At 36.9% G+C, this 21,590-nt stretch overlaps 1 protein-coding gene across 10 annotated transcripts in view; it reads left to right on the plus strand.

The window, feature by feature from the left end:
* Positions 1–21,590, plus strand: part of AFF3 (ALF transcription elongation factor 3) — a 570,287-nt gene that overhangs the window by 370,694 nt on the left and 178,003 nt on the right. For all 10 annotated transcript variants that reach the window (XM_053890583.1, XM_053890586.1, XM_053890587.1 and 7 more), the window contains one exon: positions 13,289–13,325. In XM_053890583.1, coding sequence (XP_053746558.1) covers positions 13,289–13,325 — 37 coding nt within the window. The remainder of the gene's footprint in view (positions 1–13,288; positions 13,326–21,590) is intronic.

The raw sequence follows: 21,590 nt of genomic DNA on the forward strand, positions 1-21,590 counted from the left end.
CAGCAATTCCACTCCTGGGTATCTATTCAAGAGAATTGAAAAGGAATGCTACTGGATTATATATATATATATATATATATATATATATATATATATATATATATATATATCTGTTTACTGAACTCCTTTTCATTCTGCTAGATTTTTTTTTTTTTTTGGTAGACTTATATTTTCCAAGTGGGGAGAAACAGAATATGTAGCAGTAAAATACATAACATGTTAGATTATGATGTATAGTGAAAGGAAGATAATGGATGCTGATGGTGAATGGGGGTGGATGAATATTAAATAGAGAGCTTAAGAAAGACCATCCTAAGGAGGTGACACTTGAGCTGAAGGAAGAGAAGGAGTGAGTCACACAGACAAGTCGAGGAAGGGAGTTCTGGGCAGATGGAAGTGAAAGTGCCTGCATGCTGGAGGGACCACAGGGCCACTGGGGTCAGGGCAGAGCAACCCAGGCAAGGAACAGTAAGTGACACAGTGAGGTAAATGCAGTCACATTATGCTGGGACAGTAGGGCCACTAAAAGATTTGGGGCTTTACATGAAATAAAAAGCTGTTAAGAGTTTTGCAAATAACAAATGCGTTCCATTTTATCCTTCTTATTGTGTCGGCTGGAGTCTATACATTTTTTTGTCATATTCATGACATTAATAGGGATTATTCTAATCGTTGAGTATAATTGTTAACAGTGAGTATAAGAATTGCGTATTATAGGTCCAGCTGAGGTAGCTTCCTTCTATTTCTAGCTTTCTGAACATTTAATTTTTTTTTCATGTTTAAAACTTAAGGTACAATTCGCAAGTAGCAAATTTACTCTTTTTTAGTATCCTGCAGGTTTTGAAAAACACGTATGCTCTTGAGACCACCACACTCAAGGTACAGAAGCGTTTTATCGCCACCCAAAACTCCCCCTTGATACTCTCTAGTCAACACCTCCTGTACCCCAATCCCTAGCAATTGCTGATCTGTTTTCCAGAGTATATATGAATAGAACAAGTTTGAATTAAGTTGAAATTTATTCAGTATTTATTGAGATGTTCATAATTTTTTTTCTTTAATCTGCTAATATAGAAAATTACATTAATAGATTCTCTAATTTTTTTAATCACCTGTATATTCCTATTATTAGTTTCCTTGACTATGGTGTGTTGTTCATTTGATACACTCTTGGATTCAATATGCCAATATTTAATTTAGGAATTTTACTCCTGTGTTCATAAGTGATCTTGGTCTAGTTATCTTTTTGTGTATGTTTGTTCAGTTTTGACATCAGGAATATAACTGCCTTCTGTAATGAATTCTTTAGCTTTCTACCTTTTTCTGTATTCTGGGACAGTTTAAATAACATGCCAGTTTCCCCCTCCTTAAAGGCGTGAAGTAACTCAACCGTAAGACATACTGTACATAATTTTCTTTTAAAAGTAGATCTCGAATTATATTTTCATTTTCTTGTATGCCTATTGGCTTTTTCAAATTTTCTACCTCTTCTTCGGTTAATCTTTCTTGGTTCCTTTTTTTTCCTCCTTTAGGGTTTTCAAACATATACACAATATCCTGTGTTTCTAGTAATTGCCTTTTAATGTTTAATACATTAACCTATTTAAACTTATTTTTATCAACACCTACAATTAACTTATATCCATATTCTACCCCCAAATATAAAACAATTAATTTTAGTTTGGTCTTCCCTCACCATCATTTCTCAGTTTGAGATTACCGTATTTCAAATTGTCATTATTAGAACCATTTTCCAGCATTACACCTTAACAATTATTTGTTAGCTCCTTAATTGGTCCTTAATTGGTCATTGTTTCTTGTGTTTCAAGTCTTTTTTTTTTAACATTTGCTTATTGTTTTGCTAGAGTGTATTTTTTAGCAGGTTTTTAGTCCAGACTTGACCTAAAGTCTCTGATAGTCCTTTTCTGCACTTAGCTTCAATCCTTACACTTCTCTTTGTTTGATCGTTCCTTCAATAATATCGTCTAGGCCTCTTGCTTTAAATACTCTCCATGCCAAGCGTATACTTGTAAATTTATTTCTCTAGACCTTTCTCCGTGCCCCAAACTCCGTACTTGTATTTGTACGAACTTACACAACATCTTCGCTTGGATACCTAACAAATAGCTTAAGCTTGATATATTAAAAACTGAGCTCTCAATCCCCCCCCCCCCCACAAACCTTTGATCCCAGTGCTTCTCAGTAAGTGATTTCTCCATTTTTGCAGCTGGCTCAAGCCAAAAACCTTAGAGTCATCTGTATTTGTTTTCTAAGACACCTGTAACAAAATACACAAAGTGAGCGGCTTAAAGTAAAAGAAATTTATTTCCTCAGAGTTCTGGAGGCTGGAAGTGTGAAATCAGGTGTCAGCAGGGCCTTGCTCATTCTGAAGGTTCTAGGGAAGAATCCTTCCTTGCCTCTTCCCAGCTTCTGATGACTGTCAGAAGTCTGCCATATTCTTTGGCTTGTAGCTACATCACTTTCATTTCTGCCTCTACAGTCACATGGCTGTCTTCCCTCTCTGTGTGTCTATGTCTCAATCTCCCTTCTGTTATAAGGACTGCAGTCATTAGATTTAGGGCCCACCCTAATCTAGTGTGTCCTTGATTTTACCTGTGAGAACCCTATATCCACATGAAGTCAAATGTACAGATTCTGAGTGGACATGAGCTTTTGGAGGATGCTATTCAACTCAGTACACCATCCTTGACTCCTCTTTCTCTCGTACCACACATCCAACCCATAATTAAATCATGTCTACTCTACTTTGAAGATATATCTTGAATCTAAATCCTTCCCCTATCATCACAGCTACCTCCGGTCTACACTCTCTCACCTTTTGCATTAATTATTGCAATAACTCCCTACCTAGTCTTCCTGTTTCCATACTTGCTCTACCTACCACTTTGTTCTGAGCCGTGATCACATCTAGTTTGGACTCTTACAATTCTCCAACCATTTACCCTAGCCTCTAATACACAGCCTATTCTCCACACAGTAGCCTCAACAATACTTTTTTGAGTCTTGCTTTTTAATCCATTCAGCCACTCTGTGTCTTTGGATTGGAGAATTTAATTCATTTACATTTGAAGTAAGTACTGATACTGTCATTTTGTTAATTGTTTCCTAGCTGTTTTTGTAGTTCCTTTCTGTTTTCTCCTTCTCTCGCTCTCTTCCTTGGTGGTGTGATGACTTTCTTTAGTGGTATGCTTGTATTCCTGTATCTTTTCTGTATTTACTATAGGTTTTTGCTTTATGATTACCATGAGGCTTACATATAACAATTTATATCCATAACAGTCTATTTTAAATTGATAACAACTTAACTTTGATCACATTAAAGCTGAACATTTTTATTCTCTCCCTGCCATGTTTTAGTTTTGGTGTCACACTTCACATGTTTTTGTCTTGTGTATCCCCTAACTAGTTATTGTAATCATGGCTATTTTTACCACTTCTATCTTTTAACCATCATTCTACCTTTATAATAATTAATCCACTACCTTAACTATATATTTACTTTTCCAGTAAGATTTACTCTTTCAGATGTTTTCTTGTTATTAATTAGACCACTTCTTTTCAGTTTCATGATGTTCCTTCAGCATTATCTCTTGCAAGGCTGGTTAGTATGATGAACTCCTTTAGTTTTTCCTTGTCTAGAAAACTCTTGATCTCTCCTCTCCTTCAATTCTTCATGATAACTTTGCTGGGTCGAGTATTCTTGGTTAGAAGATTTTTTTCTTCCAGTACTTTACATATATCCTGCCACTCCCTTCTGACCTGAAGAGTTTGTGCTGAAACTCTTATGGGAGTTCCCTTGTGTATAACAAGTTGCTGCTCTTACTGCTTTTAATATTCTCTTTTTGTCTTTAATTTTTGACATTGTAATCCTAATGTGCCTTGGTGTGGGTCTCTTTGGATTCATCTTTTTGGAACTGTCTGGTATTCCTGGATCTGGATTTCTGTTTCTTTCTCCAAGGTAGGGAAATTTTCAGCCATTATTTCTTCAAATAAGTTTTTTGTCTGTTTCTCTTTTTCTCTTCCTTCTGGGAGCCCTGTAATGCAAATGTTAGTCTGTTGTCCTATATGTCCCTTAAACTATCTTATTTCATTCCTTTTTTTTTTCTCTTTTTGCTCCTTTGTTTGGTGAGTTCCATTGCCTTGTCTTTGAGTAGACTGGTCCTTTCTTACATGTATTTTTCAGTTCATCATTGCATTCTTCACCTCTGTGACTTCTGTTTTGTACCTTCTTATATTTTACATCTCTTTGTTGAAATTCTCACTATGTTCATCCATTCTCTTCACCAGTTCAGTAAGCATTATTATGACCATTTCTTCGAACTTTTTATCAAATAAATTATCTCTTTCATTAAGGTTTTTGTTTCTGAAGTTTTGCTTTCATTTGGAACACATTCCTCTCTCTCTTCATTTTGCTTGATTCTCTGTGCTGGTTTCTATATAGTAGGTCTAACAACCACTTCAGCCAGTCTTGAAGGAGTGGCCCCATGTAGCAAATGAACCTTTTTATTCAGCCCTGCCCAGATCTTGGTCATCTCTCAAACCTCTGTGCTTGTCCAAGAGCCTATTATATTTTTAACAGCCCCCAGTAGTTGAGGATGTGCCAAAACATGTCAATGTCCCAAAGGAAAGGATCACAGCACCTAGATTCAAGCTGACTACAAACCAGACCCTCAGGCAGCAGCTTTTAAAGGATGCAAACTTATACAATCCTGAGGGGTCACAGGCATAAGCACTGCCTGACCCCCAGAGCCAGGCAATCTGGAAGTGTTCCCTGGGCAGCAAAAGCAAAAATTTGGGCTCCAAGGGACTGTATTCTGGGAGATACCAGCAAGCTAGGGCAAGCCAGAAGGAGAATGCAAAGATGGTTTCCACAGCATATGTTCCTTGACAGCAGTTCCATAAGCCACTGAAATATGTGTCATTCCAAAAGCCTGCCTCTCAGTCTGGAGCTCCAAGACAAACAAAGTGGCTTCCTTCACAGAAAGACTGGGGGCAAGAGGCTGTGCCTCAGTCTACTCTCTGTGCAGTGCCCTGGATGTGGTAGCCTGCTGAGAACCTTCCTCTGATTGCCACAGTCCTATGGGACCCAGGAACACAAGCTCCTCAGGCCACCAGATCCAGGTGATCAAGAGGCATCCCCTGGGGCGCCTGGGTGGCGCAGTCGGTTAAGCGTCCGACTTCAGCCAGGTCACGATCTCGCGGTCCGTGAGTTCGAGCCCCGCGTCAGGCTCTGGGCTGATGGCTCGGAGCCTGGAGCCTGTTTCCGATTCTGTGTCTCCCTCTCTCTCTGCCCCTCCCCCGTTCATGCTCTGTCTCTCTCTGTCCCAAAAATAAATAAAAAACGTTGAAAAAAAAAATTAAAAAAAAAAAAAAAAAAAGAGGCATCCCCTGGGCATCTGCTCTAAACACCAGTAACCAAACACACGTGAAGCTCCCCTCCAAGAGACATGGCATTCTAGAACACAGTCAGGATGAGTGCAAAGCTATTTCACCCTCTGAAATAGCTGGAAAGAATTGCAGTCAGCTCCTGGATGCATGTTTAATTAGTAGCCTGCCCTGGAGGCCATAGCCATGATCATTAGCTACTAGGCCTCCTTCACAGAAAGACTGAGCTCCTAGGCCTGTTGCTTCTTGCTGTGTCCTTTGAACTCTTCTCCATTGGTTACAGCCTGTGGAACCTGTGAGTTTAAGCCCAACTGGCCACCCCAACCAGGCAATGTAGAGATGTGCCCTGGCAGCAGTCACAGAAATCAGGGCATCAGACAGGGCTATGAGCTGCTCTCTGGGTGACATCTATTATTACAGTCCCCTGTGACCAGGATCAAGGTTTTTTTTTTTTTTTTTAGAGAAACTTATTCCATATATATCTGTGGACTCAGTGTGTCTGCAGGAGGAGGTAAGGTCAAGATCTTCCTATGTCACCATCTTTAACCAGAACCTGCATGTCCCTCTTGCATTCAGAATTTCTCAGTGGCATCCTCCCACACAAAATACCATGCAAAATCCTTATAATTTTTGTATATAATCCTGCCAAAATAATAGCTTGACCCACAGTACAATCAAATAAGCATTTTTATTACCTAAACATATCCATGGTTTAAGTACAATTTCTGGTGTAATTGAGCACACATACCAAGGCACATTTGGTTGTGACTTTTCCAAAAGAATTGTAGAAATTTGTTTTGTTGAATGTACATGGTTAAGTTTAAGTAGTAACCTACTTCCCATGGTAAAATTGAGCCCTTATCTCATTAGTACAAAAAAATTACTTTTCAAGGCAGAAATTAAGTTATAAGAATCTTATCTTCTACCCAAAAAGATACTTATTAAATATCAGCTAGGGCACAGAATTTCAAATTTAAATTTTAAAATGTGTGTTATTTAGGGGTGCCTGGGTGGCTCAGTTGGTTAAACATCTGACTCTTGATTTCAGCTCAGGTCATGATCTCATGGTCCATTAGATTGAGCCCTGTGCCAGGCTCCTGCTGGGCTTGGAGACTGCTTAAGATTTTCTCTCTGCTCCTCTCAACCCCTGCATGGGTGCTCGCTCACTCTCTCTCTCTCTCTCTCTCTCAAAACAAAACAAAACAAAAACTAATTGTGTGTCATTTAGGACTTTCATAGGACTTTGGTGGAGTTATGTTACCCTAGATCTTTTTGCCTTGCCCGAGAAAGAAAGAATAAGTCATTTTACAAAGTGTAAGAACATTGCATAATTTTAATAATACTTCTCTTTCAAAAAGCTTATGATAAGTACTATTAACTTATCTTGTACAGATGAAATAAGATTGGATTAGTGTCCTATTTCTGCTGTTAACAAATTACCACAAACTTAGTGACTTAAGACTACACAAATTTATGATCTTACAACTCTGGAAGTCAGAAGTCTGAGCTAAAATCAAGGTGTTGGTGGACTGCATTCCTTCTGAATGCTCTAAGCAAGACTTTGTTTTCTTGCCGTTCTCAGTTTCTACAAGCTGCCCTTGTGACTTAGCTCATTGCCCTCATCATTCTGACGTCTGACTTCCTTGTCACGTCTCCTTCTCTGACTCTCTTTCCTCCTTCCCTCTATTATAAAGGCCCTTGTAATTATATTGGGTCTACTTAGATAACCCAGGATAATCTCCTATCTCAAAATTGTTAATTTAATCATATCTGTGAATTCCTTTTGTCATAAGCAGCAGCATATTCACAGGGTCCAGGAAATAGGATACAGGCTCCTTTGAAGGAGCCCACTGTGCCTACTACAAAGACTGTTGCTAATTTTCACACACACAGTATATCTCTCTTAACCTGTATCTCAACTAATTAGCATTTTGACAACTGGGGCTTGCAGTTCATTAATTAGATTATTAATGTTTGAGATTATCACTATTGCTAGTGTGCAGGAGCAAGAATTATTTATGGAATTTGAGGGGCAAAATCTCCAAAATGACTAATAAATAACAAAGGTAAGCCCTCATTAAGATTGAAGGGGTGATTTGACCTCATGAAGAAAATCTTTTTAACTGGGCATTGAGTAACCAGTACCACTAAATTAATTAGCTAAATACTTCTGAGAATTTCCCCAATTTGTCTGGGTATTGAAGGACATAATGTATAGTAAAGTCCATTGATAATGAACTTGGATATATTTTTTCTGTTCTCTGAAGACTTAATTTGGTGTTATAGTTCCCTAGACAAAAACTACCAGACATGTTTGTTTCATTCTTTAAATCTCAAAAGTAATTGAAGTCGGTTAAAAAAATTAAAAAAAATAAAAAAACGGTTTGCCATTTTCAGGTATTTAAACCCAGGGAAAAAAATTTAATTTGTCCTTTTCTCTTCATTTCTGTAGCAGTCTCCTAAATTTTGAAATGCAAGTAAAGGACTTAAAGTTGTAGCACCTTTTCCATTCTCAGAAGGCATATGTGCAAATTTTAATGATATTTCACAAACATCTGTGGCAATGGATGCTGACTTTGGTGGGTTCAAACATGGTCTGGAACTATTCTTACTGATCAATGTGTAAAGCATTATACATAAGGATTCTAGAATCATCTTAGAAATGATAATCCTATTGCTCTTTTGTACCCTTGAAGGAGAATGAAGCCAGCAAGTATGAAGGAAAGGGCTTTAAAGTTCCAAAGTTCATTTTCTATGTCCCTCTTGTGGTTCCTAGCATGCTTTAAGGTTTACCACAACATGTTTGGACTAAAACTCCATATTTAGAGTTACCTTGAAACAAACATTTAAATTAATTATAAATTACATTATTTCAACTCTTCTGAGTTTACTGAAAAGAATGAGAAGAAAGTGATGGGTGGGAGTGACGGGAGATCCCAAATCAGGTAATTCTTTTTCCTGTAGTGACTAGCTTTATGTGTGGGTCTGAAAATAAGAGAAGATATAGTTCTATTTCTTGCCTTTTATAATTCTAATGATTGATTGATAGACAAGCAAGGAGAGATATGAGTGGAGCAGTCCTCAAATGGTCCCCAAAAGCCATTTTTAAGTAGTATCTCACAGTATAAGGATCCTCCTTAAGCTACATGGCTTAAGAACTTCTGTGTTTTATTGATCTCAGGTAGATATTTTTTTTAGATTTTAAGTTCCCTAAAATCAGGATTTGTTTTATAGTTGATGATGTCTTACAATTACTTGGCAGTAATTTTCTTTCATAGTAATACATGAAGGAATGTAGCCTCCTACAGTTTTGATGGCATGTTACATCTGATGAAATATAGTCTTTATTACAGTGCTTCATTGAAGGGCTTTCTCAGATACCAGGGTGCTTGGTTATTTCCATCTCCAGCAAAATGATTTATACAAACCTTACTTTCCAGATAAACACCACATGTAAAGAAGGTTTAGGATTCCCAATACCAAATGATACTTTAGATGTTGGGAATTCAGGACTCAGAGACAGAGAAGAATAAATTCCATCTGTAGATACCCTTGTAAGTAACCAGAAGAAGCTCTCCCCTTTGTGCAAGTGTCAGAATGATGCACACTTGATGAATGACACTGGCAAACCAGAAGCATTCAATTAACCTTAGCAATGTCCTGTTACAGGATTGCAGGCAACTTTTTTTTTAATACTTTACTCCTTTTCTGAATTTTCTTTAATGAATAGATATTACTTTTGTTTGTTTCTTTAAGTAAGTAAATGCTCCTTAATAAGATAAAGCCACCCTTGGGTCAAGACAGTAATAATAGTAGCATTCTTTTGATGATATTTACTATCAAGTTGTACACTTCAAATATGTGCAATTTATGTCATGCAATTTGTACCTTAATAAAGCTGAACTTGTCTTTTTTTTTTTTTTTTTAAGAGTCATAGTTGAAAAGATCATTTCTGTAGTGGCAGTATGACACAGTACAGTGAAAACATAAAGCAGATAAGTCCTTCTGAGATTCAGGAAGATTTCAAAGAGCACGTAACTCTTGAGCTTTTTTATTCTGAGCCTTGAAGAAAGAATGAAGTTTACCAAGCAGAAAACAGAAAATGGCAGGACATGCATCCCCAAGGACAAGGAAAGCCTGCAAAGGCTTGAAGCACTCTTGCAGAGCAGTCATGACATCCCTTTCAGCCCTAGGTTATAATAATTTGTATACACATCATCTCCGCTACTAACTCACCAGACACCCAGGCCCTATAGGCAGGGATTTGGTGCACTCACTCTATAACTCTTAAGGTGCCTGACAGAACCTTGCAGCCCTTGTAGAGTCTCCCAGAGGAGTCTAAAATAAAAATGCACAGATGGGGTTAGCAACTCCCTAAGCTACTTATGGAAAACTTAGTAAGAGCCTTTGAGAAAGAGTAGAGAGAGAGAGGAGGCCTTTGAGACAGAAGCTATAGGTGTATGGGTGTCTGGGTGTCTGGGTGGGGTGGCAGGAAGTATAACATGGGAAGGATATAAGTGCCTGGGCCTTTGGGAGGGAGGGGCTTTGTTTCCCTCTACTCTGAATCCAGTCTGGCTCTGGCTTAGTGAAGGATGAAGGATCTGTACACTCTGTGGTAGCCGCAGGGTTTTGCAACTACCTAGGCAGGGCAGGATTCCTTCAAGAAGCAGCAGCCACAGGCCCTGTTGTTGGCCAGCAGAGACCTAATCAAAATGAGGACAGTGTCCTCGGGACCTAATCTTGAGAGAAGGCTCATAAGGTAACTCACACCCTCCACCAGCCAACTGGCTACATGCTAGCCCAATGTCGGTGAGGATGACAATGGGACATCATTCGTACCCACAGAGTGGCATGGTCAAGAAACACTGGGATTAGAGCCAGTATTTTCAAGCTAGTATTTGTTGGTTCAGTGCACCACCCAGAAGACCTCAGTTATGAACATGACATTGCATATTAGGACAAAGCCTTTATTTTATTGTGCATCTCCAGAAGTTTCCTTCTTTCCAGAAGGGCAGACTTTTGTGGTGATTTTTTCTTACCAATTACTTTAATCATTTTCTACCTTTCTTCACTACCCACACAAAATAGAAACAATAATCATCATTAATTACACAAATGTTTTAGGTAAAATTCAGAGTTCATGATCTCTGAAATATATGCTCTTGTGGTATGTAATTATAATTCAGGTTATCTGTGAGCTTATTTTTGGTTCTCTGCTCAGAGTCTATGGTCTGTAGTCATCATCTGATGCTTAGGGTATCTAACGTGTACCCAGAAATAAAATGAGCTATTTCCCAAGAGTGTCAGCAAACAGTCTTACAAAAATTCCTACTTTTTCTTTTAAGAATAAACTTAATGCTGAAAACTATCTCAGTTACCATGTTTGTCTATTTGATGGTGAGTGAGTATTTACCTCTCTAGTACAAGACACCTTCAGTATGTCAAAATCTACCCATGGCTCAGAGGAGTCGATTACATAGAACTCAAAGTACTTTTCACATATCAAAGCTTACATTAATTTATGTTCAGATATAAACTCTAAATTAATTAGAAAAGATGGAAAATATACCAGTCCAGTCCATTTGAAGGATTTAACTGTGGACATCTTCTTAGTACCAACTATCCAAAGTAGGGCCAAATCATTTATTTATGAGGATTATACTTTAGCCCATCAGTTCAGGACCAGCAGTGTATTTCATTTTAATACACTGTTTCCAAAACCTGAATCTCAGGTTAAAAGTTGAGCTTCTTTTTCTGCAGATGAATAGCTCATTATTACCAACATTGATATTAAAAGCATCTGTGTGTGATTCAGTCAGCCTAGCAGAGTGGGAATCCCTTCCACTCCTGACTTTCCCACCCAGCCCCCACCCAATAGTCTGGCTGGTTTTGTACTGTTCCAGTGGATTCCTTTTTAAAACATCACATGGGTTTGAATATGCAACAAGTCACATTAAAGGACATCTCCTGTCCCATGACAAACATATTCATGGAGCAAACTTCTAGTAAAATATTTTAAACTATATAATAGAAGTGAATTCCATTTCACTCAGTTTTTGTCCCATGCACTAAAATTAAAAAGAAGTTCCACTGGATTTTATATGCTGTGCTTATTCTTTTACATTCCTACCATCTCAATTAATTCATTCTTTCGTAACTCTCCTTATATTTCATACTAAACGGGAATTTTGCAAGGAAGAAGGATGTGAATTCCCAAAACAAAATTTAGTATTCCACTTTAATGCAAATAAAATGAGATTCAATCACTATTTACCTAAACAGTAACTAAACTCAAAATACTATGGAGTACTGACTTTCCACCGTTTCAGGTAAGTGGAAATCTGTAGTAATCTTTCCGTCCACCAATATGAGACTGATAACAATTGTTCAGTGGAGTGTCCCTGGGGGTCTGGATGCTGGCCTCATCTGCAGAAAGGTGATGAGAGTAGAGAATCAAAGGGAAGTGGGTTAGATTAAAAGTCAGCAATATAATAAATCCTAATAAATAAATCCTAGTAATATGAACTAAAACCATAAACCTCATGGAAGGAAACATATAGATAAATTTATGACTTTGGATTTGGCAGCAGATTCTCAGATATGACACCAAAAGCATGAACAATGACAACAAAAATTAAATAAACTGAACTTCATTAAAATTAAAAACTGTGCATTATGTGATGGGGTGAGGGTGAGGAAGCATTTGTTATTAAACTGTTGGAGTTTTGGAACGAGTGAAAAAAAAAACTGTGCATTAAAGGACATTACCAATAAAGTGAAAAGACAGCTGACAGAATGGGAGGAAATATTTGTAAATCATATGTCTGATAAGAGTCTATTATCCAGAATATATAAAGAACTCTTTCAACTCAACAACAAAAGGCAAACAACCCAGTTTAAAATGGGCAAAGTACTTAAATAGATATTTCTCCAAAGAAGATATAAGATGTCTAACAAAAACATGAAAATGTTAGGGAAATATATATATCAAAGCACACATACTAAGATTGCTATGATAAAATTTCTAAAAATTAAAAGAAAATGACAAGTGTTGGTGAGGATGTGAAGAAACCAGAACCCTCATACATGGGTGGTAAAAATGAAAAATGATTCAGTCATTTTGAAAAACAGTTTGGTAGCTCCTCAAAAAGTTTCATATAGAATTACCATATGACCCTACAAATTCCATTTGTAGGTCTATACCCAAAAGGACTGAAAACAGGGACCGAAACAGCTACATACACATGTGTGTACATAGCACTATTCACAATAGCCAAAAGGTGAAAACAGCCCAAATATCCATTAATGGATGAATGGCTAAATGAACTGTTGTATATACATAGAATGGAATATTATTTGGCCATAAAGAGGAATGAAGTATTGGATGAATTGCCAAAACATTACGCTAAGTGAAAGAAGCCAGACACCAAAGGTCACATATTTTGTGATTCCACTCCCAAAATATCCAAAATAGATAAATTTAGGATGCAGATTGGTGGTTATCAGGGCCTGAGGGGAGCCGGGGGAATGAAGAGATACTGCCTAACTGGCAAGGAGTTTTATTTAGGAATGATGGAAATATTTTGCAACCAAATAGAGGTAATTGTGGCACACCATGTGCCACTGAACTATTCACTTTAAGGTGGTTAATTTTGTTACATGAATTTCACCTCAATAAACAGAAGTCTACAACACAAAAGATAAATGGTTGTGAACTGTTTTACCAGAACTGCTTAGCCAGGACATTGAGATAAATGTTTCTCATTACAGTAGAGATCATGATTAGAGATTAGGGTCTGGGTGACTAGTAGTAGACCTCATATTCAACTTAGATTTTGAAAGTCAAAATGAGAAAATTAATTGATATTTCTTGTTCTTTTAGGACTCTCAGCTTGTTTCCTCTGGACACAATAATCCAAGTAAGAAAGACTTCTTTCTACAGTTTCATATGTGGAGGGTGGGAGATGGAGGGGGTGAGGAAGGGAAGGTGCATGCAATAGACTGTAGGTTGAGAAGGAATTTCACCAAAAAAACAAAAGCAAGTCAGGGAAAAGAGGACCATTTGTTCAAGTACTGCCCAAATGGATAAGATTCAAGGTGATCTTGAGTGCTCCTCCATCTTTATTCAAGGGAAGGAGGTGCCAAACATAAAATGGTGAATTTCAAAGGAATGCTAGGAAGAAGGAACACTATGCTCTATTATGGTTGGTCTCTGGTATATGAGGAGGGAAAAAAACCTTTAAAGACAACTAATGAGTTACCTAAATTGAAAAAAAATGAGTGGGCCAAGAGAACAAATTAGAAGACCTCAAGATAAATGACCTTAGAATGCATGAAGATATCATGCCCTCTTCCAGAGATAGGCAGGCTGCAATATCTAAGAAGGAATTTCTTATTGAAACCAGTGTCCAATAAAACATACAGGCTTTATCGTCAAAGAGAGAATGTTATTGTTTCATGAAGTAGTGTTTTAGTTCTCTTCTTTGGCATGAAGTAATTGGTGTTAGTATCTTCTTGAGCATTAAAAATGCATAACCCGGGGCACCTGGGTGGCTCAGTTGGTTAAATGTCCAACTTCGGCTCAGGTCATGATCTCACGGTCTGTGAGTTCGAGCCCCACGTCGGGCTCTGTGCTGACAGCTCGGAGCCTGGAGCCTGCTTCGGAGTCTGTGTCTCCCTCTCTTTCTGCCCCTCCCCCACTCATACTCTGTCTCTCTCTCTTTTTCTCAAAAATAAATAAAACATTAAAAAAAATTTTTTTAATAAAAAATTTGTCCATGTCATGAAAGCACACTCACAAAGACTGGGCATTGTTAGTCTCAAAACCAGCCAGTCAGCTAAGAGCACCCCTTGCCAATTACAAAGCTATGTTTGAACATGAAAATCACTCTGAGCTAGTAAATGCATCTTTGGAACTGAGGCTCACCCACTGAGCGTCTGTGAGACAGAAGGCTTGAGGAGAAAAGACATCCAGACAAATGTGTTAGGAAGCCCGGACTTTTAATGCACAGCTAGAGAAAGGTCAGGGAAGGGGAATGATGGCATAATGACACAAAGGCAATATCACTTAATTATCCCACCCTCTTTTGGGATTTGCTGTGAGCACAAGCACTGGTGAAGTGGCGAAAGGCCAAGGGACTTGAAATCTGAAGAAGACTATAAATTCACTGGTAAGAAAAGAAATTAGAAGAAATGCCTGATTAAGTCCTTCATGAGATGTGCAGTATCAGCATCATATGCCTTATGAACATACTAAAAAACATGCTAGAGTATACAGAAGAGTTGCCATTACTTTCCTCACTGTTTCTTTCCATTTGAACTTAAACAGTTCAGAGTAAAGAGAACATAATCGATGAATGAATGTACTTTCTCTGAGCTTAGAGTTTTTGACATAAAGAACAAAGGAAATAGCTGTTGAGTCTCTTCTATGTTCCAGTGCCTTGATGTGTTATTTCACTTAATCCTAACCATAGCCATATAAGGTAGGCGTTACCATCCCCATTTTACACATGATGAAAATGAGATTTTGAAGACAATAACTAACCCAGGATCACATGGCTAAATGAAAAATGACTGCCAGGATTTGTATTCCAGGATCTCTACCCCAAAGACAACAGACTGTATTTCACTACCTTGACCCCTGTCATTTCACAGTGGATTTGAATTCTTGTCCAAGAACTATATACTTTGACTTTGTATGCATCTGGCATATTTTTATGGCATGTCATAAATCCTCATGCTTATACTACAGTTTAGATTATGTAAAGCAGACCCCATCTTGTATGAAATGTGAAGTGACACCTGCCTTGTGTGGTATACTCTCTGGCATTTCGTTGTCTAGGGAAATTTGTGATTGACTTCCTCTTTTCTTGGGGTAGGGAGATTTTTTTTCCCAACTAATCCCCCAAAAGCCAAGTACATCTATAAAAAGGTAATACCACTATTTAAAAATCTGAGCTTTTTCTATAGATTATGGCATATTTAAAACTTTAGGAGAGCTGATGCCACCAGTAGTTCCAGTGCTGTGTTTTATTTTTGGTTTGGAATCATTATTGTTTGGAATATTTCTGGAATTCTGACTCCAGTAAATAGGTAGAAAATAGAAAAAAAAAAAAAAAACTGAACTTCAGAGACACCAAACACAAATATGTATGTGTGGATTGACGGACTAAGCATCACCACTTTAGGTCAGTGCTTTTTTCCTTTTTTTTTAAGCTTTTTTTAATGTTTATTTTTGAGAGAGACAGAGAGAGAGAGAGGGACAGAGAGAGGGAGACCTAGTATCTGAAGCAGGGTCTAGGCTCTGAACTATCAGCACGGAGCCTGACATGGGGCTTGAATCCATGAACAGTGAGATCACAACCTGAACCGAAGTTAGATGCTTAACCGACTGAGCCACCCAGGCGCCCCAGGTCAGTGCTTTTTTCTTTTTGAAATTAGCAAAAGTATGTATGTCAATACTAAAGGGAAAGAGTGTGTGAATTAAACAGAAATTCTTTTAATCCAAATCTTTTAAAAGATGGATACTCTAGTCATTTTGTTGAAGTACTGATTAATTTAATATTATAAAATATAAGCTTTTTAAGCATTGAGAAACTTAAATATTAAAATAGATGATATATGTCTGTGTTTTTTAAAAGTTATGAGAGTGTCCTGTTCAAGAGGAAGACTACGCATAAGCACCTCTTCCCCTTTCTTTAGAATCCCCATTTAACTAACCAAAAGCTATAGTAATGGAAATAAATCCATAATAGCACTGAGAACACGAGGGGATGCAATCAACAAACCAGACGTTCTGTTGAGTTTCTGGAAAACAGAAGCAGAAAGGACTATACTGTTTGATCATCCTGGCAGGGAAGATCATGAAAGAAAAAGAGAGAAAGGAAAATGATGGAAAAAAACAGGAACAAGTTCTAATAGTGGTGGGAACTATCCTACGGAGCTCTAGGAGAGACTCCATATTGCCACTTATTCCCAAGAAAGAATAGATAGGCATGGATTGTGAGCAAGATAGGAAGACCTGGGTCATTCTTCTACCAATTACCTCAACCCCCATCCTAACTGTTTTCTTATACAGAGCATCCAGTCTGGTTTTTCTCCCCCAAAAATCCAAAAGACAAAAAAAAATAGTTACATTTACTAAGAAAATGAAGAGCTGACCCGAAGTTCCACTTAATGACTGGAACTTTAATAAGAGAGAAGCAGAACAGATTCTGAGATGACACCAGACCTTAAAAATAGACATGTATGGTTGGCAAAAGAAGAGTCAAGTTTGCTGAAGATGGAAACAAAAAATACTAATACTCAGACTGAAGTACTTCCTACTTTTGTTGGAGTGTAGGGTTAGGGCTCCCAGCTTGCCTGAGGCCTCTCTTCTGAACCCTAAATAAAGCCTTTGAGTCACCAAACCCTATCCACTTACAAAGAGTTCTAAATCAGCCCTTCCCTCCAAGGCAAAGGAGTGTTAGGAAAAGAGATCAGTGTACCAGTACAGGAAATTCACACCATTTACCTTCATTAACCAACCCATTTTCATTCAAAAATGTGAATATATAACCAAGGAGCATCAAAGAGAAGGAATGGCCCTAAGGGAATCAATATATTAATTCAAAGAACAGAAGAAAAAAATTGCAAGTATCATTACAGCCTTCAGAAAAAAATTGAAATTATTTGTATTAAATATAAAGGGAACAGAATGGCATGAAAAAGAAGTCATTAGAGAATAAACGAGCACTTGAGAATTTAAATATGGCCAATAAAACTTAAAAAATTAAAATAAATACCTGAAGTCTGGAATCTAGAATGTAAGGTTGAAAACATTTTCTTTTTCTGGATATTAAGCAAAAGACAGAAGGAAATACAAAAGGAAGGTAAGATACATGGAAGATCAATCAGGGAGGAAAGGTCAAAATCCAACTAATAGGGATACCAGAAAGAGAAAAGAAAGAAAATGGAAAAGAAGAAGAAGAATAAAAATAGAATTCTAAAAGAAATGAAAAACTCACTATCAAAACAACTCATAAACAAGAAAATAAGAGACTACAAACAAAAGCAATGAAAAACAGATGGCAGAGAATTAGACCTGCAAAGACTTGAGAGATTGGAATTACCAAGCCCAAAATACAAAACAAGAGTGCTTACTTTAATTTCAATAAATAAAAGAGAAGATTGAAAATGTGGTAAAGAAAGAGAAGATTTGAAGACATACTAATCAGAACCTCTATAATTGAGAAAATAAAAATAGAAAATAAGAATTCCTTAGGCTTAACAGCAGACGATTGGACATCACTGAAGAAAAAAGTAATGAATTGCAAAATTGGACTTAAGCAATTATCTAGAATGCAGCCTAGAGAAATGGAAAATACAAAATGGAAGTTAAGAAACATGAGGGACAGGGGCACCCAGGTGATTTAGTTGGTTGAGTGTCTGACTTGGTTTTGGCTCAAGTCATGGTCCAAGGGTAGTGGGGTTGAGCCACATGTCAGGCTCTGCACTGAGTGTGGAGCCTGCTTAAGATTCTCTCTCTTCCTTTGCCCCTGTCCCCAGCTCTTGCACTTTCTCTGTCCTCCCCCTTGCCCCTGCGGCCAAAAAAAAAAAGTAAAAGAAAAGAACATAAGGGATAAAGTGAGAGGTCTAATGTATATTCAACTAGAATTCCAGAAGGAGCTAAGGGAACAGAGTAAATATTAAAGGAGAAAGCGGCTGAAAATTTTCCAGAATTGAAAGACACTACCACACAGATTGAAAGAACTCAATGAATATTAAACAGGATAAATAAAAAGAGGTCCACACTAGACACATTATAGTTAAACTGAAAATCACAAAGATAAAAAGTCTTAAAATACCCTTTAATATCTTCAGAAAAGCAACAATTAGACTTCCAGTTGACTTCTCAATGGTAGCAATAGGATCCAGCAGACAGCAAATTTATAACTTCACTTTTGTGTATGTGGAAAACGACAAGTTGATTCTCAAATGTATGTGATATAACAAAGGGCTAAGAATAGCTCAGACACTCCTGAAGAAGAACAAGGTTGGAGCCTGGCCTTACTAGTATTAAAAATAAGTACATATTTTTTAGCTTAGTAATGAAGATAGTAATAGACAAATTGATCAATGAAACAGAAGACCCAGAAACAGATCCACAAATGTGTGAAAACTAGATTTATTACAGAGCTGATAATGTAGACCAATGGAGAAAGAATGGGCTTCTAAATAAATAGTACCAGAATAATTGATTATCTATAGGGATAAAAAATGAAATTAATATACCACACCATATACAAAAACTTTTCCAGGTATTTTTTAAAGACCTAAATGTTAATATTAAAATTCTATACTTTCAAAAGATAATATAGAACATCTTTATGATATATTTATTAAAATAAAAAAGATATCAAATAAAGGAAAATGTTGATAAATTCATGTACATTAATATTGAGAACTTATAATCATCCAAAGATACCAGAAAAGGAGTAGAAAGACTCCCACTGGGAGAAATTATTTAAGGAGAGTCTCTGTGTGTGCATGTATATATGTGACAGGAGATTTGTATCAAGAAAATAGTTATTTTCTTCTATGAATTAAAAAAAACAATACTACAAAAAATTTTTAAGGGTTTAAAGAGAATGTCACAGAGAGCAAGCACAATATATCTCCTCATTGGTACTCAGATATGCAAACACCACAATGAAATTACATTTTACATTATTATGTTAGAAAAACCTTTTAAATCTTAACTATAAGTTAATTTGGAAACCAGTTTAAGATTCTCCAGTAAAGTTAAGAATATATAAGCCCCACGTCTCAGAACTCCTAACACATGCACAAAGAAGGAGGTTCATGAATGTGTGTAATGACATCATTCTAATGAAAAAAACTTAAATGTCCATCAAGAGTCAAATGAGTAAGGAAATGATGGTAGATTCTTATTAGGGGTTGCTGCACCACAGTGAGAATGATCAACACCACAATACATCATGATGGCTGACTCTCAAAATCATAATGTTGGGTGACAGAAGGAAGTCTCAGAAGAATGCATACAGTATGATTCCATTTACATAAAATTTAAAATCAGACAAAACTGAAGAATATTTTATTTGCTAATGAATACATGGATGGTAAAAGCTATTAAGAAAAGAAAAGGAATGATTAACACAAGATTCCATTTCCAGATAGCTGGTGGGGATGGCAGAAATAGAAGGTTTCTGGGTTATTTCTTGGTAATACCCACTTCCTGGCCTGGAAGATGTTTTCAAAGTTAACTCATTTTAATTTTTAAAACTTCATGTGTACACTTTCATATACATATACATTTTATGTACATTAAATGCATACCCTATTGAACATTTTTTTAAGGAAAAGTATAGCCTTTACTTGAGACAGATTAACATGTGGCATGATGAAATGTAAGAATGGGAATACATTTGACTGAAATGCCAGGAACACTTGCCTTCATTTGGGTTTATGACATTCCTTTCTGTACACATCCAGTCTTACTTCTTGGTTCTTTAGTGACTAATATTTAATCATTATAATATTATAAATCCTATTCATTGGTTTGTAATTTTTCTAATTGGCCTATAGGCAATTCCAAAAATTAAATTATTAATTAAATTAATATTAATGAGGGTGACTCATTAATAATTACTGAACAGAATATAAATATTTTAAATCTTGGCTATGTAGAAGGAAACGTATAGCTGTGCAGAGTTGTGTACAGTGGAGAGAGGGAAGGCAGGAGGGAAGAATAGATGAATGAATTTCCACATTTCACATAGTATACAGGAAAAGATACTGTCAATAGTTGATTAATCAAGAAATAGAAGGTTAAACTTAAGGTTATAAATACCCAGTAGAGGCACTAAAAGTAGTAATAGACTAGTAAGAATTGTAAGCAGAGATGGTAGTATATTAAGTACCTTAAGTCTCATCTTTGATAACAGAAATCGTTACACAGTCTAAAGTCATTACATCTAGAAACAAGTATATCACTGAGCATAGTTGTTGAAGGGCTAACATAACTAAAAACAAAAGCTAGCAAAGTCAACACTGCAAACATGGATTACTTTCATTTTAAAGAAAAGTCATAGGGGTGCCTGGGTGGCTCAGGTCCTGATCTCATGGTTCTTGGGTTGGAGCCCCATGTCAGACTCTGCACTACCAGCATGGAGATTCTTGGGATTCTTGCTCTCTCCTCTCTCTCTGCCCCTCCCCTGCTCGTGCTTTCTCTCTCTCTCTCAAAATAAATAAAATAAACTTCAAAAAAAAAAAAAAAGAAAAGTTATAGTATAGCAACTTCCCTCTGCAGCAGAATACAGCTTAACGCAGGTGTATTTTTATTCCCTTTCAACAGTCTGTAGTCCACCTTGTAGCACTGTTGATGGAGAGTGCATACTCCAGGAGTGCAGTCATGTTCTGTGTTTAAAGAGCATGAATTAGGTATTATTTATCTTTATGCTTGCTAGAGTGCCCAGCGTTTAAGTCCTCAGTGCATTTATTGGATTAAAAGTGTAGCTACTGTCATTTTTTTTTAAGTGGCCTATTGGGGCCATCAAGCTGTTTCATACCTCAAACTGTATATTCATCTCAGTGGTGAGTGTACCTTTCTCCTCTTCCTCCACTACTGTAACAGGGATTCTGTATTCATGACAGGTCATGAGACAGAAGACCTATATGAAGCATGTAGTATATATTTAAGTACTGTGGAAGGCTCAAGTAGACAAATATGGAGCATCAAACTGAAAGTATGCATATAATATACATATATACATACCTATGCGTTTACATGTGTATGTAGATATATATATCCTATGGCTCATTTTTTGTGCCCTCTTCCTCTCTGTAATTATATTTCCACATGCAAAATAACCACACTGCTCCTGAGCCATTCTTTTATGTCCAGTTTCTTAATGATCAATACAGAGACCAGTGTGGTATCTATCATGAAAACAGCTGAAATAACCAGGGTGACCCCAAAAAGTCTTCTTTGGTGGCTGCAGGGAAACATCTGAGCATCCAACTAAGAATTTTTTTGTCAAGAGTTTTCTAGTATACATTTATTATTTTCCCTTGGGTCCTGAAAAAGAGACTATGATTCTTAATGGCTTATGTACTTAAACATTTCAAGTTAACTTCAGAAATTGCATCACCTAAAATTTCAAGATGTTGAGAATTTTATGTCT

The sequence above is a fragment of the Panthera pardus genome, unplaced genomic scaffold (assembly GCF_024362965.1).
Source record: "Panthera pardus isolate Hobbes unplaced genomic scaffold, ASM2436296v1 HiC_scaffold_25, whole genome shotgun sequence".
NCBI classification, from domain to species: domain Eukaryota; kingdom Metazoa; phylum Chordata; class Mammalia; order Carnivora; family Felidae; genus Panthera; species Panthera pardus.